Below are 19,319 nucleotides of genomic sequence, written 5' to 3' on the forward strand. Positions count from 1 at the left end.
GTGAAATATACTAAAAAATTGTAAAAATATTTTGAACCACTTCCGGTCAATCCCGCGGATAATGGAAGCCATTTTGAAACAAGTAGAGCGGGAACATTGAAATGGATTAATGTCAAACGAAGAATAATTCTTTATTTGGAAAAGTGAATAGGCCAGCCATCAATTAAATCCATGTGGCTATGGCAGGACAATTGTTCTTGTCCGATTTACAGACTGGGAAACATGAAACAATCGGACAAGACATCGAGGTTATTTTCGTACCTAACACGTTAGCAGGGTTGTTTACACTTAAAGATGCTCCACCGCCGACAGAGCATAAATGATATTAATCATTTGAACAATAATTGGTGTTTAATCGTGTATATATATGCCTAATTAACACAAAAAATAATATAAAATAATTTATTTCGCCTTTGGTGCATGCGCAATCATTACTTCATTCCATATAGGATATAGTGTCACGGAATTTTTTCGGAATGCAATTAATTATTTTTAAAATTTTTAACTTGAAGTAAAATTAGAAGCTCAAACTTTTCAATGGTGGTAATGGTGTAAAGTAAGTAACTTTTGTAACTGAAGAAAAATACTAAATCGTCTGCTACCGTTTTTTATAGTGAAAAAATACCATTTGTCAGCGGTAGAGCATCTTTAATTCCCATTACGGCATTAGGTTCATTATTCAATATGTGGCAATGTAATGTATCTAAACATACTTCTGCATACTAGGACTTGTAATTTGAGCATGGTATTTATATAAAACCGCATAGCGTTTGAAAAATATTTTTTTATCAAGAGAATGATTATTTCTAATATATTTGCCTACTTAGACAGAACGAATACTCCTCCACTCCGTTCACGGCAGGATCATATTTAATATTATGAAATGTTAATAATATGTCAGAGTAGGTCAGAAATCTTCCGTCCGTTGTTCAGAGCTACGTCATCGCAGCTAAGACCTACTGTATTCCCAATGGAAATTATTTCAAAATTTAACCAAATTGCCAATTTCTTCTCAAAATGATGTTTAAAAGGCTCCACCTCAAAAAAGGGAGTTGAACAACATGAATAATAAATATAAGTGTATCCGAATTTTATTGATATCAATCAAGGTAGCTAAAGGGGTTGAGCATTTGGCTAGTGCCAATGTAATTTGAAAGTTAGTGTGTTCATGAGTGACGCTGTAGGGACTAGAGGTCTGGATATGATCTGCAGTCTAACTGCTTCATTTCAAAATTTCTCCTTTAGATCTATAAAAAATTGGAGAGCTTGCGGCAATGCCAATACCTGTTGCAAATATTGTGAATACACTAAATAGCAGAGGATCATAGAATCTGGAGAAAGGAGGTATAAATCTAACAGTTGTGGAATAGGACATTTCCTCACTGGTTTAGCTGTCAGGATTTTCCCCTCATTTTCACCCCGTTATCGATTATTTTCGACAGGATTTTACCCTCCCTTTTCCCTGTTTTTGACTCCAGTTGACACTTTCATGACCTTCTTTCTTAAGAAGAAATCCTATAGTTTGTTAAAATTTTCAATGCAGTGATAGGGTAAAGTGATCGTAAGTCGGACACCCTTTGTGTTCAGAACAGCAGTACGTCGAGATATGAAGACCACTATTAATCTAATGGGTACCGTCCGAGAGAGCACACTTTCTGCATCATATTTCCATTTCGATACTCTCGTTTTTTTACCTTACAATACAATACAGAGCAAATAAAGTACCTAACCTGCAATTCGATCGAGAGTCGGACGCATTTGACTATGAGTCGGACAGTCCAGATTGCTTTGATATTACGTCGGACAATCGGATTAAGTTAACATTTTATACAATTCTGAATCAAAAATATTAGTCATTTATCATTAAATAAGAAATTTGTTGTTCATATTACTTTCGGTAATTGACATATCGCCAGTTGTCAAGCAAACTGCACATGACTAAAAATGCATTTTGTATTGTGTATGCTACAACATTACATTTGCTCCGACATTGAATAGATACACGTGCGTTTGCGGGCACGAGATGTGGCTATATACTTCACTTTAAAATGTTTCCACCTTACATACAGTGTATCTCTGGGAAATCAATAAATATAGCTTGTATAACAAATGAGCCTGACGAAATAGTTGTAGATATTTCATGGACTGAAAAACGAAAGAAACTGCGGTCAATTTTAATAAGGGAATGTATATTGATTTTGTTTCATACAATGCTTGAAATTGGGTTGTTATATATGTTTTAACATAACATGTTCCTTGAAAGTATATTCAGTTATTTCTAAGATTCCAGGGAAAAATTATCAATGTTAGTAAAAGTTTAGAACATGACGTACTAAACCACGAAAGGGATCTGCAGTTCAAACGCGACTATGTATCGATGTTACGTGGTCAGACGTGGCGAGCACACTGGCCTTATCATTAAACAACTACATGTATTTGCCTAATCTGAGTTTGTGTTTTATCGTGGTTGCATAAGTTGAATAAGGAGAAATGCCTGTCGCTCTAAACCCATTCTGAAATACACTGTACATTTTTTGATGCTAGGAGACTTTGTCCTTTGCAAAGCACAAACATGGCTGGATGGACAACATCCTTTTCCCGCGCTAATCATGAGTCATGGCCATCCCAAATTAAAGTTTCTGTGTCTACATTGTAGCTTGTGTTGCCGATATTTTAGATAAATGATTCAGAGAATGAGTTTTGATATATATACCATTGATATGTCAGAGAAAATTGTCTATTTGATGGACAAGTAAAAATATTCGTGTATTGCGTACTCGATATCACTTCTTTGCTTTACAAAGTACATTATGTAACTGTACAATCAACAGGATGGCACCAATAAAATATGAGAAATCTTGTTGTATATATATATTTAAAATTTATTCATTGGGCTACATACATCCTGATTAAAAATTAAAGAAGAATACCAATGGTGACCTGAAAGGAAACTTAAAAGACTGATTAGAAAATAAAAAATAGATAAGAAATATTTATAAAAAAAATAAGGGATGAAAGTTTCAAACTTATATGATGAAAAAAGGGTAATTACAGCACCTCTTTATGTCTATATATCACATATATTCACTGGTATAATGTTAAAATTCACTGTCCGACTTATGATCGTTTTGGACATTTTTGGTGTCCGACTCAAGATCAAATCACGTTTGCGACTTTGAACCAAATTATCAGATAAAATGCTGTGTCTATCGGCAAATTGAAGATAATTCTGCATTTGTTTTACACAAATCTTACAGCTAAACTTCAGCTTTAAGTTGCATGCCGTAATAATCAAAAGAAATGAATATCAGTTTGAAATCACAAAACTTTACCCGCTCTCACAGTGAAATGTACCGCTTTTGCTACTATTCGCGATCGGACTTGGCAAAATATGTTATCAACGGGAGACAACTCTAGAAAGTCAATACTTCATTTAGCATGTAGACAGCGTTTTTTTGTAACGTGGTAACCGGAATAAGGGCGGTAAGACGTGTTTAAAAATGTCCGACTCTAGATCGTGTCCGACTTAAGATCACTCTACCCTATCTGAAAATTGAAATTCAAAACAAGCTTTCTTTAAGCTAAAAAATGTTTATCTGGACATTTTTACTTGTTTTCTCACAGATGTTATCCTCATAAACTCAAATGATGATATTTGGTACTTTCACTCTGGATTGCATTATAATTAGAAAAAAATTGTAAAAAATATTTGATATAGATTCCAAATAATTAAAAAAACAGTTCCTAATTAAGTCCAAATTATTGCACTAACCTAATTAAAAAGCTGAAACTAATTCCGGGACTGAATCCGGAAAGTGTTACTGGGTAATTATACATAAGCAAAGTTAAGTGATCATGAGTAAACACTCATTATAGAATACCATTGCCTCTGCAGGTTACAACTCTAAAATCAAGCTAAAAAAGATCTAAAGTGACTCTTGAATTAAATAATCAGATCATTTTTGTTTAAATAATAACAACAATCATGCAGAAAGGAATTATTTTCCTTTTACAAATAATAACCGTTCTGCCAAATTGAACTTAGCAAAGTACATTTGAAGTGTACGTTATTATTGAAAAAATTTCATTTTCCCAATAATTTGTTTTGCAGAAATACCTGTCTACATTGCTGTGTAACAAGGATGTCGCTGACAAGGAAGAAAAGTCAAAGTATGGATTATATTCTGTTAAGTTCCTCCATACATCTGTGTCACAAGCCAGCACCAGTCCTTACCCCACTAGCCTTCTCCTAGCTGTTCATAACTGCTATCTGGGATACAAGATTGCAAGGGATGACGTTCAGCTGAATGAACCACTGACAGTTCTAAAGCTTCTGTACCATCTGCTTACGAAGTTTCCACAGAAGGTTGTACACCACTACACATGTAGAATATATATGAAAAATAAAAACTCAACGATCTTCCTCAGTTTTATTTTCATCAAGTTTTATTTCTTATGTATTCAACTCTGCATGGACACATACTTTTTTCTTGATATATATATATATAATATACATGATCATCATGCATAATGTTAATGATGTGGAAATTGTAACAAAAGAATAGTGTTTGCTATATAGTAATTGGAGAGACATGCCCACTAATTAATCCAGTATATCGCTAGACATATTAGACATACTACATGTATAGATATGAAAAATATAATATTGTTTACTGTTATACTGTAAAGAGATATGCAATGCATTTAAATGGACAATTCTAAATCAGTTGTGTGGTTTGAAGTGTAGTTAATTTGAGTGTCTGTTGCAGGGGTATCCAGACATCCATTTGTCCATAGCTGAACACTTGCGTGATGAGCTATCCTACATCAGGGAAACCCAAACTAGCAATGTTGATGCCATTATACACAACGTGTACAGTTACCTGTGGAATGTAGCCGCCAAGCTAGAACAAGACCAGTCCAACAGCTCACCAGATATTGTTCTTAAACTACGACATGCTGCACTGAAAACTCTTTTATTTGGTCCATCATCAGTCTCTGTGTTTGTAGAGAAATACTTGGTGGCATTTAACAGGTGACAAACAAAATCATTAATGGTCTTGTAACATATTTTATGCATTTTAAATCACATGAATACTAGGGAACTGTACAAACCTTTGTTTTTATAACTCTATCAAATATTGATAATGTTTATTAAAATTGGATAAAAATGAATGGTATTATGGTTGAATCAGAAATATGTGAATTTCCTTTTAAGTGATACTTTATCAACACAAATACTAACACTTTGGTGTGAAAGTGCATATGAATTGAATTAGAATGAAACTGTTTGTTTTTCTATGTATGAAAGTTTTGGTACAATATCGCAAATTTTTTTTCAGATATGACAAAGTTACAGTACAATATCGAGAAAAAGGCATGCACACTGAGGCAGAACTGTTTGTGGATCTTACACTAGATCTGGTGTCTAACCTGATCAGACGTGGTGCTCATGTGTTACAGACAGACACAGAGGCAGGCAGCTTGCTTTCCGTTTATTTTGGTCTGCTTAAGTACATTCTTCACAGATCTCTACAAACCAAGATCAGTGATTGTCAAACTGTATTAGGAGAAACAGTACAAAAGGCATACAGTCAGAGGTTGGATGTTTTCTCTGTTGTCCAAAATCTCTTCAATGTTGTTGATTTGTTATTCAAGTCATCAAGTGAAAAATGTGAGAAAAGGAAGGGTTCTCCATTGTCTAATATTGTTGAAGTTTTGTGTAGAGATGTTGTCAATAGCTTCATCTCATGGCCACAAATCTGTAAGACATTCATCCATGATATGATTACACTACTGCTGAAACATGTAGAAGGTTCTACTCCCTCTCATTCTTCTGAAATCAATCAGGATATATTGAAGATAGGATCTGTTACAACATCGTTAACTCCTGTTGATGATAAACAGTTGTTGGCCTCAGTAGAACATCTACAACTTTGTCTGCGGATCTTGTTCAAATGTTTGAAAGACACTCAAGGTTTGTTGGGTAATATATATGTAAATGCTATGTGTGTTTGATTATAGGCAAAACATATGCATTACTTAGTAATAAAAAATGACTATAGACAACTGTATAACATATAAGAATGCATCAGGGTTACTTTGATACTTACTCGCTATCGTCATGTAGTTAACAAATGTAGCAAACCATGCATAATGGGAAAATTTACAGGATATTAATTGTTTTTCATCAGTTAGACTGTTACATCACTAAATAATTTCAGATCATCACTTATTTGTATCATGATATATGATTCGTTACAATGATGTTTCTAATTCTTAAATGTTTCTTTAATTTTCAGACAGAAATACGTTCGTGTATTTTGAGGAAACTGTGACAGAGTTGTCCAGTCGTTACAATGTTATATTGGAGTCTGACACGTTGGACTTGCCAGCAAAGAAACTTAACCAAGAAAGACATTATTGTGGTAAGTGCTGTTTCTATGCAGGATTTTTTGTGTTAGTCCAAAGGCTTTAGAAGTGGGAGTAGTTTTTTTTTGTATTTTTCATGACAATAAGGAAGGAGTGAAGGGTTTGGTTTGGGGATGTTCCACATAAGGCTTAATGATTTATTTGTTATACATTTTGCGGGTTGTAAGGTAAAGTTATAAGTCAAACTTCACATTTGATTGCCTATACCTGTTGTCTATAATAATTAGACTGAACAAGTTTGTCAATGCCATGTGCTCCATGTCCTCTTTACAAAATATACCTTCTAATGAAGAATTTTTGTCTCGTAGGAATTTCACCATTTTCATGTTCAATTTTCTCCTTTTAGGTTATCTCATGTCCAAACTCGGCCATTTATACTCCACAAAGGGAGACAACTCATCTGCATGTAAACTCTATACCATTTCTTGTCATCAACTGACAAAGTGGGTGGAATCAGACCCATCACTTGGACAACAAAGGCTGCAAGAGGTGAGCTAATTCATCAGACGGTGCTCTGTTATTGCCATTTGTCCATGTTATGTGACATAGCATGTGGACTTTTTCATTACCCTTCATAGTCTGCCACAGATAACACAATTATTTTAGGTTTTATCAGAATGTTTTTTGTTGTTACAGGTTTCATTATGGCTTGTTTATGAGTGTTTATCGGAATGTCAGAAGAAAAACCAGGACCTACTGAGTGCTATGGAGACAATCCAGCAGTGTTTATTGATAGATTCTAGTCATGTGTCCTCCGCTGTCAAGCTGTGGGTGAGGACTAAGAAAGAGGCTATGAAGCTTGGAACCAGCGACATTAAACAGATGTAAGATTTAGTATAACATTGAAAATTACTTTCTCACAGAAATGGAAAACCTGAGCATGTCTAATATTTAATATCAATTATTCTATTGTGCAAAACATGATTTTCCGTTGTGTTTATATATTATTGGTAAATATATGCTTTGAGAATTCCGGTCAATTATTTTTAGCTCACCTGGTCCGAAGGACAGAGGTGAGCTTATGGGATACCGCAGCGTCCAGCGTCCGTTGTCCGTCAACAATCGACTTCTTCTCCATAACCGCTGGTCAGATTTCGACAAAATTTGACTGATAGTATCCTTATGGGCTACTATCTGAAAATTGTACAAATGATGGGGCTGACCCCCCCCCCCCCCCCCCAAGGGGCCTGAGGGGCGGGGCCAAAAGGGGTCAATTTGGCTATTTCCATATAAACGACTTCTTCTCTGAAACCAAGCATGCGATAGCACCCATAATGCTATGGTAGCATCCTAATAGGGTGGGGATTCAAAATTGTACAAATGATGGGGCTGACCCCCGGGGGGCCTGAGGGGCGGGGTCAAAAGGGGTCAATTTGGTTATTTCCATATAAACGACTTCTTCTCTGAAACTATGCATGAGATAGCACTCGGAATGCAATGGTAGTATAATTATAGGGTGGGGATTCAAAATTGTACAAATGATGTGGCTGACCCCCAGGGGGCCTGAGGGGCGGGGTCAAAAGGGGTCAATTTGGCTATTTCCATATAAACGACTTCTTCTCTGAAACCAAGCATGGGATAGCACCCATAATGCAATGGTAGCATCCTTATAGGGTGGGAATTCCAAATTGTACAAATGATAGGGCTGACCCCTTGGGGACCTGAGGGGCGGGGTCAAAAGTGGTCAATTTGACTATTTCCATATAAATGACTTCTTCTCTGCAACTAAACATGGGATTATGCTCATAATGCAATGGTAGCATCCTTATAGGGTTGGGATTCAAAATTTTGCAAATGATGGGGCTGACCCCTCGGGAACCTTAAGGGTGGGGTCAAAAGGGGTCAATTTAGTCATTTCCATATAAATGACTTCTTCTCTGCAACTAAGCATGGAAGAGCACTCATAATGCACTGTTAGCATCCTTATAGGGTTGGGATTTGAAATTGTACAAATGACCCACGGGGTCTGAAACGGCAATAGACGCGGGGTCAAAAAGGTCAATTAGGCTACTATTTTCATATCAATTACTTCCTATCTGAACCTATGTAGTAGATAGCATATTTGTATGGTATCAATAGCATCATTATATGGATGTGATTCAAAATTAAACTACTGGAGTCAATTTTGCTAATTTTTCTAATTGTCAGAGTCTTTGTAATAATTACTTATAAAAAACCAGGTGAGCGATACAGGCCCTCTGGGCCTCTTGTTATGTACATGTCATATATTCTATGTATAATTTGATTGTCATTGTAAGGAGTATTTACTTTGAATTTGAAGGGTTTTAGGTGAGAAACTCCTGAGGAGATGTCCAAACACCAAACTAGACATCACACATTTACTCAACTTAGAGCTACAAGCATTTAAAAACAACAGGTAAAATATCTCCAGCAATTAATTAATGATTTTGATTTATATTCTGAACATGATTACCCTATTTTCTAGATTACAAGTCGTGACTTTTTTCCCTGAAAATCGGGAGTGCAACCTATACATCAGTGCTAAAAACAAACAAACAAGTGTTGGCTATATTTATTACCAAAATTTTGCGGAGAAAGAAATCACAACAACATGATAACACTGAATGTTCTCCATGCTTTTTGAAATGTTTGAAGCAGTAATTGTTCTACATCTTGTTGTTTGATATACATATCAATATCAAATGTATATATAGAATATACCCTTAATCTAATTAAACAGGCATAGTTACAATGAGGTCGAGATGGCTATTCTGAAAGTTATTTTGGATGTATCTACAATATCAACTGTGAAGGCCAGGGCGCTGCTGGACATCAGTCAGTTGATTTGGATAAAAGGAATCACTGAGGACAAGTAAGTTTATCAGCGACGAGGACTTTAAGTTATATGTGCTGTAACTGGTTGAAAATTTTGAGATGTTATTTATTTTCTTTGGCAATCTATTAAAAACTATAAGGTTTGATGAATTAAGCTGTAAAAAAATCAGTCAGATGGCATCATATGCCTTATAAACGTTAAATACAACACAGAAATTATGTACTTTAAAATTGTAGTTTTTAATGCATTATGTGTATTTAGATGGATACATACATGCAGAGATCAAAATTCAATAACTAAAAATACTGTAAAAATGTGAAATGAAGTTGTAGACCACAACTTGACTTCATTGTCTGACCGTATATACTCATTTCACTCCACTATAAATGTAAATTTAATGACTTTTGGCAGAACTGCTAAAAATCATCTTCAGTTCTTAAACGTACTTGTAAAATTAAAATTTATGTATTGAAAGCACATTAACTCTCTAAATATTGGTAATTTTTAGTGATTAATAACATATCAAAAGTTCTTTTTGATTCCTGAAGATGAAAAATAGGGCACATATAACTTTAAGCTATTGTTCCAAGAGAGGGTCAATGTCAAAACTAGTTGTTATGAGATTCATCTGTGTCATAAAACACTTTCAAGAGAATTAATGCATTTTATTGAACTAACATTTTTCAATAAATAAGCAATACCACCCATATCACATTGGCAGATGGAAAATATCATGAGTGTGCATGCAGAGGGAAATATCACGAGTATACGTAGCACACTAGTGATAATTTTCACCCACACAACAAACTCATGTGATCCGACTCATCAGATTTACACATATGGGTGGTTTTGCATTTATCATATACCGTCATCGTTATTATGATGACGTTTTTATGATATCTAGAGTTTTGTAAGTTTTAGTCATAACCGCTTTGCTTTAGGTTTACTTGTCAGTATCGTAACAAAGTATTCCAAGAACGTAAATTCTCCTTACTATTTGCCAGTCACGCGAAATTTCATTTGGTCGTAAATTCTCCTTACTATTTGCCAATCACGCGAAATTTCATTTAGTCTATATTGTGCAAATACAATCTTGATTATTTAAACATCAATTTCACATTTATGTGATGCTGGTCAAACTATAATTTAAGGAATTGATATATTAAAATACTTGAACTAATTTTTTCTCATCTATAACATAAATATATTGGATATTACTGTGTTTCTTGTGTGCTATCAGAAGGAAGATATGCAAGTATATAAAAAGGACTACAAAACGTTGCAGTATCTACTAAACTATCTCCGTGGCTAACATTTTAGTCGCTAGAATAACCTCTTCATCGTGGCCGGTTCATGCTAGTTGTATTTTTCGTGATTAAATATTCCTAGTCTAGATTAGTGTTCAGTTGGGCGCATGCATAGGAACAGTGTAAAGAATTGGATAAAATAGTATCCTATCAGGTTAGTAGATAAATCTACAGTTTGATTCTTTGATCATATTGGCCAGGTTTCATTCTGTACTGTACTGCTGGCTAAACTTAGTCTGCAAACCTGTAAACAATCGAATGCAATGTTAAACTATTACATTGATCGATATATCCAGAATTTATGGGGAATGCTCTATTAAGCAATGTTGATAAATACATTTGCAACCTACTTCTAAAATATTAGCATGGTATTTCAGGAATGCATTTAGAAACAAGTGCTGTGTTCTTGAATTTTAGTGCGAGCATACTCACACACTATTGTTTTCCTTGTCGGGTGTGAAGTCTGTGTACACCGCTATGCGTCCAACTGTGCATGCAATACCGGAAATTACTATCTTATACCGTCTCATATATATATATATATTTCTGGTTTAATAGATTTCGCCGTGAGTTAGTGACACCAACCTTTAAAAAACAGAAACCTGTCAGCGATTTTCTAATATAAATTAACAACAGTGACATTAGACAGTGCTAAACACATTTATTTTGTGTAAACTTCAAACAGCGTATAAGACAAACTCTTGCGTCGGTCATGATATTCTAAGCATCTGATTGACTTTGGAAACTTCTGGAATAATACAATGCAAATCAGGTTCATATAATCAATAAAAACAGTGAAGAAACAGATAACTTTTAGTACCGACCAAAGACATTTACAGCGTTATTTATCAGATTATATTATATCTAATTCACATCATCTAGGTCCTAGGTCTACGTTGCACTATCGCTTACTAACCCGTGACCAAAGACCACATTTGCTGCGGTATTGATAAATATTTATAAAATTACCCAGCCTTGCGTAAGAGAAAAATGCAATGTACAATATCAGTCTAGGTGCCAGAACTCTAGCTCTGATGTGCCCCAGAGAGGCATTCAAGCACAACACAGGTAAGTCACCACATGCAGAGAGATTGTGCAGTGCTGAAGCAGATGACTTTTTTGAACAGTATTTATTACAAATTATTAGAACGTAAACCATCTCCTTACAATTGTCCCAAGGGTGATGAGCGATAGTGTTACGTATAGGGTACGTATATATCTGGGATATTTATTAATTATTTTTACATTTTTGTACGTACAAAATATTTCAGAACAGGGGCCTTATAGATTTAGAAAGTAGTTAGCGAGCACTAGCAGATTTCTAGTTTATTTCATGCTTCAACTGCAGAGGGGATTTCCCTAATATGCATGTGTTGTGTGAAAAAGGAATTCTGGGTGGAAGTAGGTCAGGCTAGTAGGGTGATACATTGTATTACACATGTGTGATACAAACTAACAGAAAATATTCAGCAAAATTAGTTGATTAACTATTTACTGAAACTAAGCGTGGGATAGCACTCATAATGCAATGGTAGCATCCTTATAGGATAGGGATTCAAAATTGTACAAATGGTTGGGCTGAACCTGGGGGCCTGAAGGGCGGAGCCAAAAAGGGTCAAACTGGCATTTCATATAAACGACTTTTCTGAAACTAAGCATATGATAGCACTCAGAATGCAATGCTAGCATCCTTATAGAGTAGCGATTCAAAATTGTACAAATGTAGGGGCTGAAGGTGACCCCCGGGGGCCTGAGGGACGGGGCCAAAAGGTTCAATTTGACTATGTTAATATAAACAACTTCTCTGAAATTTAGTATGTGATAGCACTCATAACGCAATAGGGTAAACACACATGTGCACGGGGCCCTGAGAGTTGGGATTCAAAATTGTACAAATGATGGGATTAACACCCGGGGTGCCTGAGGGGCAGGGCCAAAAGGGATCAATATGACGACTTTCATAAAACAACTTCTTTTCTGACTCTTAGTACTGACTAACACTCGTAGTCATATGATACTGCTAGCATCATTATATAGTTGGGATTCAAAAATTGTCGGGTCAATATTGCTATTTCTAAGAGTTTTTGTAATAATTAGTAAAACAAAAACCAGGTGAGCGATACAGGCCCTCTAGGCCACTTGTCTTATTTGATATGAATGCAGTGTCACCTTTCGGTCAGACATTTGTTATAAAATGCAAAAAAAAAAATAATGACACCTGAAATTACATTCGTATAACACATGCTTTTTTTTCCACAGGTCTTCACTTGACTATGTAGAGGAAGCAGAGGCCCTTTTGTCACAGTCCACTGATGCTTTGACTAACGTGCTGCTGGCCGAGGTGTACCTCTGGTCCTATATCCTTCAGCATGAGACCCAGTGTCACCAGGTCAGAACACAAACATGTAAAGTCTCAAGGTTCTGGTTTCTGCCAACACACATTTATCTCTTTTGAACTTTAAATAAGATAACTGCAGTTTTAGAATAGGAATTTTTGTAGAAGTTTGGTATTATGGTATGTGTAAAGTACATGTTTATTTGAAAAAATTTACATCTTAAATTTTCATGACTGTTTCACTTGTATTTATAGAGCAGTATGTAAAGTACTATACACATGTTTTATTTTCACCCAAACTGTGACTCTACCTATCTGTTGGAATAGATTTTACATCTGTCCCATAACACCCAACCTCTGCCTGAAGCAGCCAACACTACAGATGCATCAACTGGGGTAGACTCGGAGGATGACACTAATGCTCGCACATCCCATAAACTCACATCTCCTGCCATGTATACACTTGTCATGGAAGCTGTTGCCATGGAAAAACTGGAGAAAGCAATTGCCTTGTGGGAAATGATCCTGACAGACGGTGTGGACAACAGAGCTGACCCTAGTATCCTTCTGACCACTTTCATGTTGTGTTCCAGTATCCTTCGGCTGTCCAGGAAGGTAAGAATTTTACACAGAAAAGAAAACTATAAATGTGATATGATAAAAGTACTATAATGTATTTAGGGTAGATTGAATTATTTAGATACATGATGTTTAATATTGGGATGCATGATGGAATATTTTACTGCAAAATCAGTATATCTGTCATACATAGAGCATTGCCCAAGTTCATCCTATTACCGTTACATTGTTTCACATTTGTTTTGATGAATGGAAGCAAAGCATTTTAATATGTCTAGTAGACATTTGTAGTTCATTGTATTACTATTTCGGAATTTTGATATCAGAACAAATAAAATGATTAAAAGCATCATAGTGTATAAATTCAATATAAAATTTCAAAATATCAAAGCAGATTGACATCCTTTTTATAGGATATTTCATAAAAGATGGTGATGATGTCACACAAAGGTACATCCGGGGGCTCAAAGGTACATCTTCGTATCTGTACACATAAACATGGTGGAAACACAGCCACTTGCAATGTTTGTTTACATTTTATTGTAATAAATAGTACGCCAATCCGAGAACTATTGCGTTGATTTAATTTCAAAAAGTGTAAATAATATTCAAATTATTCAAAAGTAATATCACTTCAATTTTGAGACTTCACATAGCAGCCCATATAGTAAATGCGACCTAAAATTAAAAAATAAAATCTACAGCTGCTGAGCATGCAAACTGAACGGTTTCACCATTTTCTTTTTCGAGATCGGGAGTCATACACATGTACAATTTACGTACATCCATATACATGTAATACAGTGGTTTATTATTCATAATATTGTTACGATACAACAGTAATCCTTAAAAACAACATATATTTGGAAAAGAACGAAATATATATGTTTTTAAGTACTTACTGAGATATGTGTTGGTAAATAAGTTCCCCCAACGGATTGGGGAACTTATTGTGTTTGTGTTTCAATATGTAGTTTAAATCAGATTCTAAATTTTTAAAGTGAAAAATACCATAATTATGAGTAAAAAAAACCAAAACAATTTTTTTAACTGTTTCAAATTTCTAAAACAAGGAAGAGTTATCTCCCTTTATTCACTGGTCAACAGGGATCCGTTTAAGGTCCAAGTTCATTTTGTTGTATTTTTAAGTTATAGATCATATTGTTACTAGTGAAATAAAACTAATATGAGGTCATTTTTGGTGACCTGTAGATCTGCAACTTTTGCAGACCAGGAACCAAGATGGCTGCTGCAGCATGCAATTTGTCAAAATTGAGCAAAAAGGAACATGGTTGAGAACACGAATCAACAATAAAATAACAGACATTGCTGTGCCTAATATATTAACTTTAAAAGATGTGACTTATCGAAAAACTTTTTTCTTCTGCAAAATAAAATTTATTTACTGGTAAAACAATGTCACATCATCATTCAGGGGAGGTCACTCTTGTCAAATTAGGATTTGTGTAGATTGGGGGAACTTTATGTGATGGCACAGTCACAGTTAGATCTTGTTATTAATATGATTAATTTCTCCAACTTTGGGCTGTGGCCTGCCGTGATCTAGAAGCAAAGCCATGCAAGAGCGGGGCTGTTGTCTGGCCAGGTGGTTCACATTTCATTATTTGATCATCTGACCTGAAGGTTCAGGATGGATGACCTATTGATCTGACCAAAATGATCAGGATGTCCTATTGTCATCATGCACCATCCCTCGTCGTGCGATGTTCGTAAACTTTTCATTTGAATGACTTCTTCTCAATAACCGAAAGGCCCAGGATACTCATATTGGGCCTTCAGCATGCTGGGATGAAGGTCTACCAAGTTTGTTCAAATGGATGACCTTGACCTTTATTCAAGGTCACAGGGAGTTAGGCTAAGATCTTTAAGCGAATTCTTCTAAAGAACCGAAAGGCCCAGGGTATTCATATTAGGCCTGCAACATGCTGGGATGAAGGGCTGCCAAGTTTGTTCAATGAATGACCTTGATTTTTGATGCTGTAAAACAGCATTCTTAGGTACGCTTGGAGAGCCTGTGCACATCAAAACAATGAAACCACTCCGCGATGAAAATTAAAAGTTGTTTTGTTCATTTCACGTAAGACTTGATGGTATGAAAAAATAAAACCCCAATATTCAAAACAACAGATATAGAATTTGTGCATACGTATACACCATGGATGGAGTGCTTTAAGTGTTCAGTTGGGACTCTATGATATTTGTATTACTCCGAGAACACTGGTCTCCCGAAAATCACGAACAACGCCTTCTTCGCTGTCTTCCTCCGCGAGAGACTTTCGGTGGATTTTGGATTGTGTATGTTTATTTAAATTTTACGTAATTCATGCTAATGATCGATTATTGTAATCAAATGTTAGGAAGGTAACTGCAAAAGAAAGTTATTATAACGCTTATATAAAGTTTTTTTGTGTTGGTTGTATTGACGAACTATATCTGAGATATTATTGCGCAGTAAAAGTTAATAGTTTTGAGTACGTGCCTCCTCCCTTGATCTGTCACTGGGAGTTCTGTCTTTTGTTTATCGACAACTGCGGTATATTGAAAGGGAAAAAGTACCAAATCTATCAACATAAACTTACAAAATATAATGATAATAAAGATCTATTTATGTACGAGCAACTTAAAGTGACAAATGAACTTATATTGCCGTGTAATGTGCTGTAGCCTTGTGAAGACTTGCTAAAGTCCGATGAATTGCAGGAAGTTTTCTTGATGATAGCGTTCTTATGAATTCAAAAGAAATTTTACTGTTATAAGTAACCAAATAATGTACCCTTTACTTCACAAACGTATATGGCCATGTTTTATTATAAGTCAAAAGTGGGCACAGCAAAACTCACGATAAATTATACATGTTCTGCACGATAATATCTCGCCAACCAGTTACTGTTAGGCTTACGAAGACTTGCTAAAGTGCGATACATTACATGAAGTTTTCTTGATGTTAACGGCTAGCGTTCTTGTGAATTTAAAAGAAATCCGAGTGATATATGTAATGAAATGATGTACCTTTTATTTGGCAAAAGTATCTGGCCATGATTTATTAGTCGAAAGTCGTCAAAGCAACCCAAGTTAGTTTTCTAAAAAGGAAACCAAAACATATCCGGAAATGGTAATATTACTAATGTTATATTTTTCCAAAAATATTCTTCAATGTTAAGTGGATATTAAGATACGAAAATGTTTACTTATTATTTTTTTGTCTTTGAAGAGACATTGATGAAATTGATAATTTAGCAATTAATAAAGAATTATAAAAAAAATGATACTCAGATTCTGAATGGTTTCATTGGTGTTGAAATCGTTATTTCAAAAATAATTTAGAAATAAAATTTATTACAGTTATTTCAGGATAATAAGTTATTCAACTTATTGTTCTTGAAAAACTTCAAATATCATAAAATAAATACGATATATCGTAAATATTTTTTATTAAACTCTGAAATTCAACACTGCACACTTATGTATAGTTTACTAAATTCTATATTTAAATGAAAAACCAATTTCTTTATTCCTTTGTTTGAGTCCTTCATTCACAGCATCTATGAGTGGCCTTGGCACTTTGATCATTCAAGGTCACGGGGTTTAAATACCCTTAGCAACTTAACGACTTAATAAAAATGAAGAAGAGGCCTAGAGACCTGATATTTGGTCTGTGACATGCTGGGATGAAGGGCTACCATGTTTGTTCAAATAAGGGGTCAAATAGGCTAAAATCTTTAAACGACTTCTTGTGAATAACTAAAAGGCCTAGAGTACTGATATTGGGCATGTAGCATACTAGGATAAAAAACTACCTAGTTTGTTCAAGTGAAAGATCTTTATGTACTTTAAAGGTAAAAGTCGTGAAATATTTTGGAAACTTGCAGCTTCAAATAATGGGTTTGTTGTATTGCCTTAATTGTTAGCAACTACTATAAATAGTCAGATGACTGTAAAGGACCATGGGCCTCTTGTTTTTATTAGTCCCCATACTGTGTTTGTACCTTTGAGGACCCGGATGTAAACTTTCTGTGACGGCACACCATCTTTTCTGAAATTTCCTATTAAGTTAATCATTGTTATAGTGAACACTGAGTTTTGAAATTGATTTTGAATTGGTACATATATGTATTTTTTTTAAATTTCAATATTTATGTTTACTTCAATATATCACTAGGCGATATACCAAATTTCAATTTAATTGTTGTATTTTGTAGATGTTTCTTGGTTTCTTGATTAAAATTACATCAGTCTCTATCCAATCAGATGCAGAGGGAACTGAGAGTATTGAACCTGGCTCAACAGCTAGTGGACCAACACCCATCATTAGACCGTTCAGCTCTAGACATACGGATGATGGAGGCTCAGATCCTTGTGGGTCAAGCAGAAGGAACTGGACATTCCCTGCTGAAGGATACTGACCAACTGAGTAACCTACAGGGCACACAGAGAGACTCCTCTGTATATGCTATGCTGGTCAATGTTCGTCAAGCTTTCTACAACAACCAGGTATACTGGGACACATTTTCATAGTTTTTCCACCAAAGAATGTTGGTTAAATGTAGTCATCCTTGCTTCATCAACATTGGTTTGTACATGAAAGTCATCTGTATATAACCTTCTCAGATGTTAAAATTATTAATGAGGTCGGTAGAAATCTACAGACATGAAAATGTGCTGTATAACATGAAATAATCGTGTGTGTGCTTTCTTCCATGGTTTGAACCTTTCATATCATTAGGTCATATGACCCGAAAGGTCAGGATGACCTATTGTCATCATGCAGCGTTTGTCGTCGTCCGCCGTTTGTCGTGCTTGAACTTTTAATTCAAACCACTTCTTCTCAATATCTGAAAGGCCCAGGGTACTGATGTTTGGCCTGAAGCATGCTGGGATGAAGGGCTACCAAGTTTGTTCAAATGAATGACCTTGACCTTTATTCAAGGTCACACGGGTCAAATAGGCTAAAATCTTTTTAGCAACTTCTTGTGAATAACTAAGAGGCCTAGAGGCCTGATATTGGGCATGTGGCATGCTTGGATGAAGGGCTATCAAGTTTGTTCAAATGAATGACCTTGATCACCGTAACAGGGGTCAAATAGGCTAAAATCTTTAAACGACTATGATGTATTGTGCTAATAGTCAGATGACCGAACAAGGCACATGGGCCTGTTGTTTTGTTTTTATATACATGGTAACCTTGAACAAACAACATTTCTATATTATACAGTATGTTAAATATTCTACTCTAAATTTAAAGTTATTGGTAAGAATTTTTTGATGATTGGTAAGGTAAATCAGACTATTAATATGTATCTGCTATTTCAGTTGGAGAAAGGAATGACAGAAGTCACTTCTGTAATATCATTCCTAGAGTCCCACGGGTGTAAGACCCGATCTGTGTGTTCAGCAGAAGGCACAGCCAAGCGCCTTATGTCCATGATTCTCAGCCTTTCTAATGGCTCCCGACAGCACCGGAATCTGTACCCCCTGGACTTGGCTCTGGATGCCATTAGGATGCACACAGGTGTCATACAGCTGATCCTAGGAAAGCAATTCCTCAGTTTTACATCAGAAGATTCTCTAGGTACAGTGACTCGCATACCCAGGGCTCTTCATTCTCATACTAAGGAACAGAATCTAGACTTGATTACCTTATCAAGTTTTAGTCTCACCTAGATATCTCAACATCACAGGTTCATTCAAAAATGGAATCATTTAAAATACTTTAAACAAATTGGTAGATTTGTCCGGCATCGTCCGTTATGTGTCCGTAATCAATTTACATTATAGACTTCTACAAAACTGTTGAGGCAATTTAAATGAAATTTTGCACAGACCTTCTAAGGCATAAGGTCAATCAAAA

At 35.4% G+C, this 19,319-nt stretch overlaps 1 protein-coding gene across 1 annotated transcript in view; it reads left to right on the top strand.

Annotated features, from left to right (window-relative positions):
* Positions 1 to 57: 57 nt before the first annotated feature.
* The window catches only part of LOC138320921 (separin-like), a 33,423-nt gene continuing 14,161 nt past the window's right edge, over positions 58 to 19,319 (top strand). The window contains exons 1-13 of the mRNA XM_069264227.1: positions 58 to 248; positions 4,112 to 4,366; positions 4,770 to 5,035; positions 5,343 to 5,977; positions 6,303 to 6,428; positions 6,779 to 6,921; positions 7,069 to 7,256; positions 8,714 to 8,809; positions 9,134 to 9,265; positions 12,796 to 12,925; positions 13,199 to 13,486; positions 17,720 to 17,962; positions 18,782 to 19,040. Coding sequence (XP_069120328.1) covers positions 180 to 248; positions 4,112 to 4,366; positions 4,770 to 5,035; positions 5,343 to 5,977; positions 6,303 to 6,428; positions 6,779 to 6,921; positions 7,069 to 7,256; positions 8,714 to 8,809; positions 9,134 to 9,265; positions 12,796 to 12,925; positions 13,199 to 13,486; positions 17,720 to 17,962; positions 18,782 to 19,040 — 2,830 coding nt within the window. The 5' untranslated portion in view covers positions 58 to 179. The remainder of the gene's footprint in view (positions 249 to 4,111; positions 4,367 to 4,769; positions 5,036 to 5,342; positions 5,978 to 6,302; positions 6,429 to 6,778; positions 6,922 to 7,068; positions 7,257 to 8,713; positions 8,810 to 9,133; positions 9,266 to 12,795; positions 12,926 to 13,198; positions 13,487 to 17,719; positions 17,963 to 18,781; positions 19,041 to 19,319) is intronic.

This window comes from Argopecten irradians, chromosome 4 (assembly GCF_041381155.1).
Source record: "Argopecten irradians isolate NY chromosome 4, Ai_NY, whole genome shotgun sequence".
Classification (NCBI taxonomy): domain Eukaryota; kingdom Metazoa; phylum Mollusca; class Bivalvia; order Pectinida; family Pectinidae; genus Argopecten; species Argopecten irradians.